The sequence below is a fragment of the Leucoraja erinacea genome, chromosome 18 (assembly GCF_028641065.1).
Source record: "Leucoraja erinacea ecotype New England chromosome 18, Leri_hhj_1, whole genome shotgun sequence".
In the NCBI taxonomy this organism is placed as follows: Eukaryota; Metazoa; Chordata; class Chondrichthyes; order Rajiformes; family Rajidae; genus Leucoraja; species Leucoraja erinaceus.
In genome coordinates this window covers 11964439-11979676 of record NC_073394.1, presented here as the reverse complement: position 1 = coordinate 11979676, position 15238 = coordinate 11964439, and the positions used below count along the sequence as shown (strand labels likewise).

At 46.9% G+C, this 15238-nt stretch overlaps 1 protein-coding gene across 1 annotated transcript; it reads left to right on the top strand.

The window, feature by feature from the left end:
• Positions 1 to 9746: 9746 nt before the first annotated feature.
• On the top strand, positions 9747 to 13786 carry rassf10b (Ras association domain family member 10b). The gene has a single exon (XM_055649969.1). It carries the CDS (start codon positions 9965 to 9967, stop codon positions 11180 to 11182), a length of 1218 nt encoding a protein of 405 aa, XP_055505944.1. The 5' UTR covers positions 9747 to 9964; the 3' UTR covers positions 11183 to 13786.
• Positions 13787 to 15238: the final 1452 nt, after the last annotated feature.

The window sequence follows — 15238 nt, the reverse complement described above, 5'->3', positions numbered from 1 at the left end:
GATCACCTTTTATGCCTTTTACTGAGTACTGCAAACAAATTGAAGTTTTGAAGGTGGCATTTTTGAAGTATGTTCGGAGAAGCTGAGACAGATTCTAAGGTACAACTGAGGTTACACAATGTATAGCGGAAACAAAAAAAGATAAAAAATGATTATAATTGTTTATTTTTTTAGCGGATGTTATCGAGTTTGAATCTTGGTGGGGTTTGACTATTGTATGAGCAATTGTGAACAGTTGTTGGCTAAACAGTAACCTTGACTATACTGTGCCAGCATCCAATGTACTTGCATACAGTGCCTGTGGTTTTTAGATTAGTGAAGACTGATTAAATTATACATTTAAGAAGTGCATCATGTGAGCCTCCGATGTGGTGGCTCAAATTAAATGTTGGGTTTGTTTTGTACAGGATTATATAGAATGAGCAGCCGAGAAATGGACCGAGTCATCTTGTTCCTACTGGTGTTGATGCTCCATACAATTCTCCTTCCTGCTTGTTGTTCCCGATTCCCACTCCCCTTCCCCCATTAGCCGTTCTTGGTCTTTTCTTGCACTTTCTTCTTAAATAGAAGCCCGTATACGAGTGAGTTCAGGAAGAAAACATTTATCTTGAATTTCCTGTGGACTTTTTTGTTAAGAACTTTGTAACTCTGAAGACTTCTCTTAAATCCCATCTCCTATAATCCAAAATTCTCTCCACCGAGGAGGTGCCCCTGAAACACAACTCCCAACTTGCCTCAGTCACCCTCATAGACGGTGATGTAGACTCCAGTCTTGGCGTTGCCTTCTTTCGTTTCTTTGGGATATCATGAGGCACCTGTTGTCTCCTTCCTCTTGTGCAAAGATGCTCACAAGATCATTCCACTCGTCTGATCCAGATATGATCCATTGCCAAGGTTACGTGACCTCTGTTGCAGAAGATTCTGGTGTCTTGACATTTATATCAAGACTAAGACACGGGCATCAGCAAAACGTTTGAGCATTCAACAGATTTTCCACCCACTTCAACCTGCAAACCTGATCTAACCTCCACCTCCTCCTCCCTCTCAACTTTTGCCTTGAATGGATTTGACTTGGCTCAACAATTCCTGATGGTCTTGAGTTTTACATTCGAGCCAAACTTTGGGTGAAGGAGAGACTTGTGGAATTACAATTGGTTTCCTTAAGAGACAGCGTTATTATTTATAACGATCCGTGATGTTCTAACAATCTATTCTGACCATCACATCAGACAGTTTCGTAATGCTACTCATCATATCCGCCTGCCATCTCCCTTGTCTAAAGATTGCCGCTGCTCAGTTAATGATTGAATCGGACATAGTCCTGAGCTGGGAGGAAAGCATCATGGTATTCAACTCACACCATCCGTTCCCCCCATTCTCAATGTGTAGGAAGGAACTGCAGATGCTGGTTTAAACCGAAGGTAGGCACAAAAAGCATCTCATATTTCGCTTAGGCAGCTTACAGCCTAGTGGTTTGAATATTGATTTCTCTCACTTCAGATCTCTCCCCCTCCCTCTCCCTCTCCCTCTCCCTCTCCCTCTGCTCTCCCCCTCCCCCCTCCCCCTCCCCCTCCCCAAAGTAGCACAAGCTTCATGTTTTCACCGTACAAACAGCTAACAACGGCCTTTATCATCGTTTCTTTTATGATTATTTTTTATTCATTGTTCTTTATCTCTCCACATCACGGTCTATATTTCTTGTTTCCCTTATCCCTAACCAGTCTGTAGAAGGGTCTCGACCCAAAACGCCACCCATTCCTTCTCTCCAGAGATGCTGCCTGTCCCGCTGAGTTACTCCAGCTTTTAGTGTCCCCACATTCTCAATAATCATTTATCCCTCCAGTGCAGGTTCCAGCGGATTTTTGGAGTTGATTTGCCGGTGCAGCCTGCAATCTACCATCACATTGTCTTCTGGTTGGACAATGTGCAGCGAGCAGCAAATATGTAGCTGGAACAATTCTTAAATCAAACCTAATGTTACCTCCATTGAAGAAATAGTTCTCCTTCCCTATGCACTCAACATCTGCAGTACGGGTGATCTGTGGCGGTTCATTTCTGTGTGTGAGTCATGACAGGAAGAGGCTGTTCGGCTCATCTTGTCTATGCCAGCCCTGTATCAAAGCCTCTCCTCTTCTAGTATGCCTTGATGAACGCTCTTGCTGGATCTTCTTTCACTGGCCGTCTAGACCGCGGGTCTGCCTGCATTGAGGGTTCCTCGTTTTATGGATATTTGACTGAAACGTGCGCCTCCTGTTTTATTGGGGGTGCATCCGTGTCAGAATAGGGAACGCTCTGACTGATAGGTGCCTTGGACTCTGTGTCTCAGCCGTCTTTCGGACGGAATCCCATTGAGGGACGAGAAGGTGCGCATGAGAAGTTACCAAAGAAAAATCAAAGGTAGACAAAAATGCTGGAGAAACTCAGCGGGTGAGGCAGCATCTATGGAGCAAAGGAATAGGTGATGTTGCAGGTCGAGATCCTTCTTCAGACTGACTGAAGGGTCGAGACCCGAAACGTCACCTATTCCTTCGCTCTGTAGATGCGGCCTCACCCGCTGAGTTTTCTCCAGCACTTTTGTCCACCTTCGATTTTTCCAGCATCTGCAGTTCTTTCTTAGCCAAAGAAAACTTGCTTTTTACAGAGTTGGATACAATCAGCCAATGGGAACATGAGGAGAACACAAAGGGCTGGAGTAATTCAGCGGGTCAGGCAGCACCTCCAGAGAACATGGATGAGTGACTGATTCGGAGAATCTGTCTGAAGAAAGATCCCGATCTGAATGTTCTCCAAAGATGCTGCCTGACCCGCTGAGGCACTGTGTGCCTTTTCCTGTCTACCAGTATCTGCAGGTTCTTGTATCTACTAATGGAAACATAATGTTCCATAATCCACATCAAGTCCCTTCCGCCCTTTACTGCTGTACTTGCTGCCTACACTGGGTCCTGTGTGTGTGTGTGTGTGTGTGTGTGTGTGTTCATAAATTATAGGAGCAGAATTAGGCCATTCGGCCCATCAAGTCTATTCCGCCATTCAATCATGACTCATCTATCTTTCCCTCTCAACCTCATTCTCCTCCCCATAACCTCTGACGCCCTTACTAATCAAGAATCTGTCAATCTTCTCATCTCCTTTCCAGAGGTGCGTCATTTTACTCTGATGCCGTGGCCTCTGGTCCTAGACTCTCCCACTGGTGGAAGCATCCTCTCCTCATTCACTTTATCCAGGTGTGTGTGTGTGTGATGCCTCAATCTTTAGAAATCATCCTCATTGTTCATCTTTGGTCTTGCTTCCCACCCCATTGCTGTTGCCTGTAAAATCATCATGTTCCAAGCCTACCATCTTTCTCTGCCAATTGACAGGCCTGCCTCCAGTCCTGGAGACGCTTGGATCTGGAATTTGCCCTGTCCTTTCCTACGTTGAGCCGCTCCTTGCAAGCCGACCTAACTACAAGTCACCCTCCCCAATTCTTCCTTCCAGGTGGTTTAGCATCACATCTTTTTTTGACGGTTGTCGGTGAAGCCCTTTGGGATATGTAAAGGCACTTTATGAACGAAAGTTGTTGTTGTTGTCGAAAGGTTCATGAGCGTTGAGAATCCATTCACGTGCTGAAGGGTGTGGTGAGAGCTGCTGAGATTCCCAGTGTTTCTCAGCAACTTCTCCGCAATGTTTCAGGTTCATTGGTGTGTGTGACTAGCAGCGGCTTTGGAGGTCTTTATTTATGAGTCGTCTTGAGAGAGATAGAGAGAGAGAGAGAGCGAGAGAATTGAGAGTCCTGCCTCCGTTTGTTTGACTTACTCCTTTTAACCTTGTTCCTGCTTCCTTTAAGAATGACATTGTTTCACTTTGGGACATATGACAAAAAAAAAACCCCTCTTGACTCTTGATGAATTATAGAGCTTTTAAAAAAAATCAAAAAAAATCATTACTCTAAATGCATTTTTGGAGTTCTCTATTTTTAATGTCCAAAATGACATTTTTATTTCAGATGCATCCACCACTTCAAACAAAAAAAAGGGCACTTTCTAAACATGTCCACAGGAGTATAAAACCCACTGCTACATGCTTACACATACATGTACACACGCAGTTAGCAGGCACACGTACACAGGTGCACGCTTAAATGCACAGCGTAAGTAGATGATATCCAAGTCGAAGGATGTGGGTAAAGTGGATGACCTGTGCACCTTGCAGTCACAGTGGGGCCGTTTTGGTGCATTAGGGGGGGTGTTAAGAATTGTTAAATATAATTCTAGAAATGCTAATATATAGATTTGGTTACTCTGCAAGGAGGAACAGTAACTGTGAGTGTAGGAGATTTGCTTTTGTGATCCTGTGCGGTGGGAGGCGCAGTAAGCCGTTGGAGTTGTCATTGTTTTGTTTTTAAATTTGCGGTGGAGTACTCTTGGATTAAATTTGCAGAATACCCCGTTATCTCCTTATTGGCAAATAGTTTTGTTGTGGCCTGAATGGCATTGTGGCCTGTGACTTGCTCAAGTGAAGATTAGCCAGGGGAATACATATGTGCCTGAATCAACGAGTTCTGTATCCTTCAAACCTAAAGTAGCCTTTCATTTTGTTTCCTCTGTCTGCAAGTACCTTCTGCATAAACAAATGTTTATTTTTGTGTGTGTCAGCTCACATTTATAAAATAACTCATTGAATTTAACGTGCTTATTTTCTGTGTTGTAATGTGTATGAAATGGTATTGTGGCTTTAATTGATTTAAACAATGCTCAGTGATTAGTTTTGATATCACCTACAGCTGGCAAATTTGATAGAAATTTCTTTTTTTCCCCCCTTTATTGCTTTATCTCATGCTCCCTGAAAAAAGTGAGTTGTCGCTGTTACTGTCAAAACTTTACACGCCATTGCCCCGGCCAACATTTTGTATCCCTGAATCACGTTTCTCTAAAAGAGACATAATCTGGTCAATCTTGCGTTGCTGCCTGTGTGCATACTGGCTTCCATGCGACATTACAAAAGTGACAGCCCTTCATTGGCCTTAAAGTACCTTGGAATAAACTGAAAGGGACGTGAAAGATGCTATAGAAATGCAAGCCACTTTAAAAACTTCCGCAAGGATGGGTTAGTTTCAGTAACTAATCGCAGCACTGCCTTCAAAAGTTTTGCAATCAGTGTTTTATCCTTTGTTCCTGAAACACTATTTTGCTCAAATCCAGCAAATGAGTTAGTCGTTTTTTTTAACAAGCACTTGCCACGTTCCTCCTTGCAAAGCGCGTCCCTATCAATCTTTCTGAGTGACCCCAAGAAAACTTACAAAGAAGGAGATTATGCCAAACTTGCGAGCTGTATCATGTTTTGTATTGCTGTTAACGTGCAGGTACCGGTACCTTATTTTTGGTTATAACTGTTTAAAAAATGTTGGCTTTGATGTAAACTCATCTTTACTATGGATAGTTATATGAAATTTATAGGGTTTTGTGTGCAGAAAAATCTTTTACAGGTGCTTTGTATAAAGGATGTATCTTAGCTTTCTTGGTACCAATGTGTGATAACCTAATTATCCATGACAGTTAAAGTGCAATTATTTGATCATCACTGGGAAACACAACTTTGTGTGTCCTTTACAGCAAATGTTTGACACATTTTAAGGCCTTCCTAATTAAAGTGGTAGACATTTTGTAGCTTTCTAGAAACTTTGTATTTGTATTCATACAGTATAAATCAACAATAAAAAAAAAAAAAAGAAACTACCATAATGCTCTGCCTTTTCTTGTCAAGGTGGGCTTGGATCTGCTCCAGAGTGGATCGTTGCAGTCAGTGCTTTCCTTGTGATGTTACAGCGTATCGGTACCTAGATTGTGCTTGGGTAATGGTTCAAACAGAGAACAGCACCGCACAGGAACAGGCTCTTCAGCACAAACTCTGTACCGAACATGATGTCGTGTTTAACTAATCTCTGCCTGCACGTGATCCATAATCCCTCCATTCCCTGCATTAAATGTCAGTATCAGCCCTGCTTCCACCACCACACCTGGCAGCATATTCCAGGCACCTATTACCCTATCACCTGTCCCCTGCACAAGGTCATAGATGATAGTAGAATTAGGCCAGTCGGCCCATCAAGTCTACTCTGCCATTCAGTCATCACTGATCTACTTCTCCGTCCTAACCCCATTCTTCCCATAACCTCTGACACCCGCACACCTCCTTTAAACTTTCCTCTGCTCACCTCAAAGCTTTGCCCTCTAAACTTGGATATTTCCACCCAGGAGCAAATACTCTGATGGTTTACCCTGTCTATGCCTCTCATAATTGTGTGTATATTTCTATCGGGTCTCCCTTCAACCTCCGGTGTTTCAGAGAAAACAATCCAAGTTTTCTCAACCCCTTCTCATAGTTAGTACCCTCTAATCCAGACGGCATTGTGGTCAACCTCTCTGCACCCTCTCCAAAGCCTCCACACCCTTCCTGTAATGGGGCAACCGGAACTGCACGGGTAATGTACGAGAATGAATTAGAACATTTATTTGTATAGGCTTAGAGTTCAGTTATTGTGATACAAGTTAAAGTGCCCCCAACTTTGGGTAAACTGATAGAAAACATGGTTGCTTAATATTTCATTGATGTGCATACTGACACCTTTAATCTACAAAAAAAAAGCATTGGTTGGAATTTAATGTCTTCTGATCAACAATACTTTAACTTTGTATACAGCATAATAGTAGAACTGACTCATGAAACTTTATTTCAAAAATAAATGTTATTCATACTATAACATAATAAGCTTGTCGGTACAATACATTCTTACAATCCGCCAACACCACCCTTATTAGTTATCAGTTTATTATTGTCACATGTCATGAGGTGCAGTTAAAATCTTTATTTGTGTGCTACCCAGTCAAATCGTACTATGTACATCAGTACATCAAGCCACACACAGGTACACCCAGTAGTGCTAAGTGTAAAAGAATGTAGTTATACAGCATTATAGTGTTACAGTTACAGAGAAAATGCAGATTAAAAAAGTTCAAGGTCTACAATGAGGTAGGTTGGGCTGCACTCACTTTCCGTATTACATGTACTGCGTGTGAAAGGCACAGAGAATTCTGCCTACCCACGAGATCGAGCTCTTAGTTAGGCATAATTCTCCCGTGCCTTTATCATTTATATTTAATAATTATCATTTTATAATTTTAGTCAGGGTAGGCAGTGCGTTCCTAGCCTACCCTGATGGCACGTGCCTGGCACACACTGCCCGAGAATGTCAGAGAGGAAGCACTCTCACAACATTTAAAAATAAGGATTTGAATCACATGCAGAGCTGGGTGCTGGGGAGATGGGAACAGGATCTCAGTGTTACTGTGCTGTGACTCTACGTCATGGGTGTACACAATCAGGATGAGTTCAGGGGGAGCTCCATGTTACGGGGTGAGGGGAGGAGAATGGACTGTATCGCGATATTCCATAAACAAAAGCCTGTGTCAGGAAACGCAGCCCCTGCAAGGCACGGTGGGGAAGGAGCACATGCCGCCACTGGACACCAAGATACTGAAGTCTGTGAGACAGCTTCATGGGTGTAAAGATTAAAGAGGAATACCAAGCACATTGAAGCTACTGCAATAAAGCACACACACCTCTATATCTTTGGTAGACAAAGGAAGTTTGGCATGTCTCTAATCACTAGAGCTAGGATGTTTAGGCACTAAAAATCTCTGAAATCGGCAGGCAAAAAGGCATAATAACATTTTAAAAAGGCATTTGACAAAAAGAAGGCATAAAGAGGTTTTTATTTCCACCACCAAAATATGGTTAAAAATGATAATATAAAGGTGTTCTACATTAAATGACTTAAGTTGCCTGGTTGCACATAATTACTAGCATTTTTTTCAAACTATGCCATCTGACAGACACAATATGCTTCAGTTGTGAAAAACTTATTTTTACCTCAGCTGAGGTCACTGGTGCATACCCAAAACAAGCTACAGACTCTATATTCATGTTGATATCTTGTGGCATTACAACTATCTTTGAGAACTCTAGCTATGTTTTCTATTCAAGATCTTTTTTAGCTAAAATCACACACTCACATTTTCCTTGTATGCCTTTACCTGCAATGCCAGGAACTTTACGAATATCGTCAGTTACTTTGTTGAAAACCTGCAGGTTATTCACTAATGTTTCGCCACGTTTCTCAAGGGAAGTGATAGCTTGTGGGAAGTTTGCAAAATTGGAAGCAATAAACACAAGATCGCGGTGAAGAGGGGACTTTTTCTGCATGATGTCACTGACGATCCTGACTGCAGCAGATTCTTCTACAAAACAGTTGACAATTTCTTTTATCTTTTCAAAATTTGCAGCATAGTAGAGTACAGCAGAGAGTCATGTACCCCACCTAGTCAAAACGGGCGGAGGAGGTAGCGGAATCTCAGGTGCTATTTCCTTGAACAACTGCACACGTGACGGTGCTTTGAGGAAGATTTTCTTGACATTGGAAACTAGGCGATCGACATTTGGAAACAAGCTACTATGTGCTTGGCAATTCTATGAAGTCCTTGAGCTAAGCATGTCAAATGCAACATTTTGGGGAATAAAACTTGAAGTCACAAATGACCAAGGAAGGGTGGAGCCCATAATGGCCCATTGTTGGCTGGGGAAGAGGTGATAGCAAAGGGAGACAGGGATGTGAACAGTGAACAATAGTAGGATGACTAGCGTGGCTGAGGGGTAAAAAAAGGGAGGGGGGGGGGTGGTGGAATGTAGGGGTTACTTGAAAGTAGAGACATCAGTGTTCATACAGCTGGGTTGTAAACTGCCCACACAAAAAAAGAATGTTTGCAATTCTGTCAATATCCACCTGAGGGCGGCAGCAGCTAGCAAATAGAATCCATTATGAATGAAGCTCTCACTGGGGTCTCCTCGATATCCCGCAGCTCCGCTCTTGTTCGCCCTACCCCATTTGTAACTAGGAGCCTGAAGAAGGGTCTCGACCCGAAACGTCGCCCACTACTTCTATCCAGAGATGTTACCTGTCCCGCTGAGTTACTCCAGCATCTTGTGCCCATCTGTGGTTCGTATTGGGCAGGGTGGTTTGAGAGACTGATGGTTGATGGGATGGGGCTGTTCTTGAACCTGCTGGTCATGGTTCTCGGGCTCCTGTGCCCTTTACCTGATGGCAGCAGTGAGAAGCGAGGGTGACCAGGGTGGTATGGGTCTCTGATACTGGCTGTCTCGTTGAGACAACACCTCCTGTAGATCCTGTATGTTGGAATCGAAGCTTCCTCACTGCTAGAGGACACTTCTGCCAATTCACCATTGTCATGGCATTTTCACACACAGGGCGATACCCATTGACTCCATCTACACTTCACGCTGCTCCGGCAAGGCCAGCAGCATAATCAAGGGTGAGTCTCGCCCCCAGCCCCTTCTCCCCTCTCCCATCAGACAAGTGTGAAAATGTACACCTCCAGATTCAGGGACAGTTTCTGATATCAGGCAACTAAACCACCCTATCGCCAACTGTAGCGCAGTCCTGAGCTGTCATCTGCCTCACTGGAGACTCGCGGATCATCATTTAATCAGACTTTGCCGGACTTTATCTTTCACTAAACGTTATCCTCTATATCGTGTACCTGTACATTGTGGACGGCTCGGTTGTAATCATGTACAGTCTCCCCCCTGTGGTGAACGCGCAACTGGCAAAACATTAAAGTGAATTAAACTAATGGGCAGATGACAGACACCACAACGGGCGAGCAACAGAACTCGTGTGAGATGCTGTAGAGGGCAGCCTTGTGGCGAGTGTTGTGTTGTGGGTGTGTGCGTGAGATACATAGAGAGGGAGAGGGAGGGAGATTCCAGCAGGGGAGTCCCAGTGATGCAGTCAGTCTCACAGCTGCGACTGTAACCATCTTCCTCTACTCTGGGTCTGGATGCTGCCAGAGTGCCGGGGATATTCTTGCTGCTTGAGTCTCCCTGTACTCACAGATCCGCGGGCTGCCCCATGGGTGTGGGCACGGTGCCGGGAGATGCCGATACACTGGACCAGGGGTCGTGGGACGCTGATACCGAGGAGGGAGTGAGCGCCGGTGGCCGCAGCTCCCGGACAGTCGGCGAGAGAGAGGGGAAGGACTGGCGACTCCCCGAGGCCGGGATGGAGGGAGAGGAGTGCAAGATCAGCGTGTGGGTCTGTCAGGAGGAGAAGTTGGTCTCCGGCCTGTCCAAACGCACCAGCTGCCAGGACGTGATCGCCGCTCTGCTGGAAGAGGCGAGGCTGAGTGACCTGTTGTCCGGTGCCCCGGACACCTACTGCCTGGTGGAGAAGTGGCGAGGCTTCGAGAGGACTTTGCCCAACAAGACCAAGATGCTGAGACTGTGGACGGCGTGGGGAGAGGAGCGGGATAATGTCACATTCGTGCTGGAGAAGACGCGAGTGGCGCTGGGCAGGACGGGGCCGAGGAGCGCTCAGGCCAAGGTGGTGAACAGCAAGGGCAACCCGTGCAGGGTGCGGGCAGCGGCGGGCAGCAGCATGGCCATGTCCCGGGACAAGCACAGGAGAGTGGTGAGGAAGGCGTTCAGGAAGCTGGCCAAGATGAAGCGGTGCCACAAGCAGGGGAGCGGGACACAGGGGTGGAGGAGCGGGGAGCGCATGGAGACCCTGGTTCACCTGGTCCTGTCTCAGGACCACACCATCCGCCAGCAGATGCAGCGGCTGCGGGAGCTGGAGCGGGACATCGAGCGCTGCGAGGCCAGGGTTCACCAGGACAGGATGAGGGAGCACGGAGCCAACTATGTGCAGGACACGTACCTGGAGGGAGGGAGCGGCGGGGCCCCGGGGCCGCGGGGGGAAGGGGAGGAAGGGGCCGAGTGGCCGGGGACTGGGGTGGACGGGGTCCCGCTAGAGGCCGGGAGGCTCCGGGATGAGCTGGACGCCAGTGTGAGCGCCGGGCGGCGTCTGGCCGGCGAGCTGGAGACTTGCGCCCTGGAGCTGGAGCGCAGCCGGGCTGACCGTGAACTCAGGCGGGGAGAGATGGAGAGGTTGTTGCGGGAACTGCGCCAAGCGCAGCGGGCCGGCCAAGACCCCCAGACCCCGGGCCAGACCCCCACAGGCTGCCCCGCCGCCACCGCCACCGCCACCGCCACCGACGACTCCGACACCGGCCTCAGCTCCATGAACAGTCTGGACTCTGACCCGACCCCCGTCTCTGAATCCCTCGTCTAGTCTAGACCCCACTCACCAAACCCGGGGAGGCGGACAGATCCCGTGTTTGTGGACTGTAACTTGTCGCTGTTGGTCGGGTCAATAGATGCTGGAAATATGAACTAAAAACAGAAAATGCTGGACACAAAAACCCAGCAGGTCGGGCAGCATCTGTGGAGAGAGAGAGAGAGGGAGAGAGAGAAGGCGTTAACGTTGACGTGGTAAAGAAGGTTTCCTTGCTTGCATCCGTCAGGGCATTGAGTTTAAGAGTCAGGAAGTCATGATGAAACAATGTGGGACATTGGGGAGGCTGCTTCTGGAGTACAGTGTGTAGTTCTGGTCGTCCCGTTACAGGAAGGCTGCGGAGAGAGAGGTTTACTAGAATGATGCCATTGATTAGAGAATATTAGTTGGACAAACTTGGATTGTTGAACCTGGATGTTGGGGGGAGAGAGATCTGATGTAAGTATTTACAATGATGAGAGACATGGATCGGGTAGACAGTCAGATCCATTTTCCCAGGGTCCAAATGTCAAAGGCTAGAGGCCATCGCTTTAAGTTGAGAGGGACAAAGTACAAAGGAGATGTGCAGGGCAAGAATGGCGGGTGCCTGGAACGTGCTGCCAGCGGTGGTGGTGGCGGAGACAGAAGAGACAGTGGCATTGAAGAGGCTTTTAGATGGGCACACGGACAAGCAGGGAATGGAAGAGACATGGATCACCTGCAGACAGAGGAGATTAGTTAAAACTGTACTATTCCATGTTCTACGCTTCTGGTGAGAAACACTCAGCGGGTCAGGCGGCTTCTGAGGAGAGGGAGAAACAGAGTCGAGGTGGAAGACCGCTGTCAGAATGTTTCTCTGCAGGAGCAATGCGGGGGAGGAACAGAGAGAATGGAATGGAGTTCTTACAGGTAGCAGTGCGGGTGGATGTGGAGTCACGTGAGTGGATGGAGTCTGCAGGTTTGTGCCTAGACTGCGATGGAGAGAAAGGGAAGAGTCAGTGAGTGATGTGTGGGGGAGAGTCTGGGACCAGAGGGCACGGAATCAGAATCAAAGGGCGCGCCTTTAGAATGGAGATGAGGAGCAATTTCTTTAGTCACAGGGTGGTGAATCTGCAGAATTCATTGCCACAGAAGGCTGCGGAGGCCAAGTCAATGGATGTTTGGTTAGTACCCGCGTCAGGGTTATGGGGAGAAGGCAGGAGAATGGGGTTGTGAGGGAAAGATAGATCAGCCATGATTGAATGGCAGAGTAGACTTGATGGGCCGAATGGCCTAATTTTACTCCTGTAACACAAACTTGCGATGGACGTGAAATTGAGGGCAGGACAGGTTAATCGGCTTTGGTAAAATTGTAAATTGTCCCTAGTGTGTAAGATAGTGCAAGTGTACAGGGTGATTTCTGGTCAGCACGGACTCGGTGGGCTGAAGGGCCTGTTTCCACGCTGTACATTTAAAGTCTACAGTCTATAAATTGGCAGCAACTGTGAGCACACTGAGGTGTGTAGGAGTGCTGGAAGCCGTCTGTATGATGCTGGGCCATGGACTGGAATGTCAGCTCCGTTTCTCCCTCCACACCTGCTCCCCAAGCCGCTGCCAGCATTCCCTGTATTTATTGCACTTTGTTGTGCTCCAGGTATTTCAGCCAGAGGGAGGTGTTTGGGGTTCAGTTTAACCCTACGCCTCCCCAAGTCCCCATGTCCCCAACTAGTGGGCAGCATTCCTCGCCGTGCCTGGGCTTTCAACCCCACTCTCTCCAGAACAGGGGCATTAAACTCCAGGCTTGACAGGGGTGTGTAACACTGTCCAAGGCATTGACATCAGCCACGAGCCCTCCCGCCCTCACCCAGCGACTGTGACCTTGTCTGGAGGGAAAAACTCAAAACCTCTGGTCAACAGTTTGCCCACAGACCACACCTGGCGATGATCCCGATTGTTGTGGGATCTTGCTGTGCTGAAATTAGCAGCTGTGTTTCCATTGGCCACCCATCAAATGTCTCTCGTGGGGTGCAGGGTCTTGGACTGCCTGGAGGTCAAGGAAAGGTTCCAACAAAAAGCAAGTGTCTAAATCCTGTGATTTCATTGCCACGACTGAACCGTTCCCCTTCTTTGTTACAATTTCTATCCATCAGCCATTTTAGTTTAGTCGCGAGAAACATCGCGGAAACAGGCCCTTCAGCCCATCGAGTCCACGCTGACCAACAATCACCCGCACACTAGTTCTATCCTGCACACTAGGGACAACTAACCCACAAACCCGTATGTCTTTGAGATGTGGGAGGAAACCGAGCACCCGGAGAAAATCCACGCGGTCACCGGGAGAATGTATAAACTCTGTACAGAACAGCACCTGTGGTCAGGATCTAACGCGGGTCTCTGGCGCTGTAAGGCAGCAACTCTTCCACTGTGCCACCCCCAAACATTGCGATTACTGTTGAAATATTTTGCTTCCTCTCCCCTTTACTCTTTCCTCTGATGTCTTTAAATCTCTGTCCCTTTTTTGACTGCTCCAGGCCCTCATAATTTTATGCACCTCAATTAAGTTGTAGGATTATAGAAGGACGCAAAGTGCTGGAGTAACTCAGCGGGTCAGACAAAATCTCTGGATGCCTTAGGTTGGGAACAAGATACTTCAATTTATTTGTCTCAGACTGAGGTTTTTACAGCAAGCGTAAAATCTTTCATCTTCCTTCTTTGTGAAGTCAGCATCTGCAGTTCCTTGTTTCTACAGCAGTGTCATAGAGCTGTACAGCACAGATACAGGCCCTTCGGCCCACCTTGTCCATGCTGACCAAATTGGCATACTGGGCTAGTCCCATTGTCCCATAGCCATCTAAACCATTCCTATCCATTTATTTATATGTTCAAATATCATTTAAAATTCTAAGACTCTCCACAGCCTTCTCTATTCCAAAGAAAACGACCTTAGCCTCCCCAATCTTTCAGCAGAGTTTTCCAGCCCTGGCAATCTCCTTGTGAGGCTTCTCTGCACCTTCTCCAGTTCAGACCCAGTCATGACTGGTAGTGGGACTGTGCATAGTTTTCAAGCTGTGGTCTAGCTAGTGCTGTATACAAATCCAGTGTCCCCTCCCCCTTTACATGCAGGCAATGCCTCAGCTAAACGAGGAAAGTGCCCCGTGTCTGTGTTCTCAATCACGTAATGTCAACCTGTACTCTGAATTAATTACCGATCACTTGCCAGACCTTGTCTCACCCCCACCTTTCTTGTCCAATTTCCTCCCCTATTCTATCAGTCTGAAGAAGGATCCTGACTCAAAAGGCTGTCTATCCATGTTCTACAGAAATGATGCCTGACCCGCTGAGTTACTCCACCACTTGTGTCTTTATTTTGGAAACCACCATCTACAGTTCCTTGTACATCTGACAATATCCCCCTCTTTCCCTTTCCACCCATAGTCCACCTTCGGGTTTATTATTTCACTCCTCCTCGTCTCCTTATGTGACACTCCTTTGTCTCTTTTTCACCTCGAGCCTTTGTCACTAACTCCACCACCCAGTGTATCAATGAAACCCCCATCGGCAGTATCCACCCATCACTCTCCAGGATTTGTTCCACAACCACCTCTTTTCCAGGTTAGTGCCGTGCAGTGTTCAAGACCCTGGTAGTTGCTGGGAAGATGCTGTTCTTGAACCAGGAGGAGACGGTTTTCAGGCTCCTGTACCTTCTTCCTGGTGGTAGCAACGAGATGAGAGCGGTCTTTAGTGATGCCCAAATCCATTTGGACTACATCTGGGCCACATCCCTCCAACCCTCACAGAAAGTACTCATGTCAGACAGAACATTATAAAACCACATTCACTTTCCCTGATTAACTTTGCCTTTTCCAAGCGAATGTTTACATGCTTCCACAGAATGGATTCCCTGCATCAGAGTTGAACTAGATGGCCTGTGTTACAGGGGCAGGGGAGGGGATGATGGCATTTGTTGGTCTGAATCGCGATCGTCTGTTCTACGAAGCAGTTCTATGTATGCGCCAAGAAACGCAAGTGGAAAAAAATAAATTGTACATTGACTTATTTACCTTTTGTCACACAAGTTTTGCGAGACTGTATTCA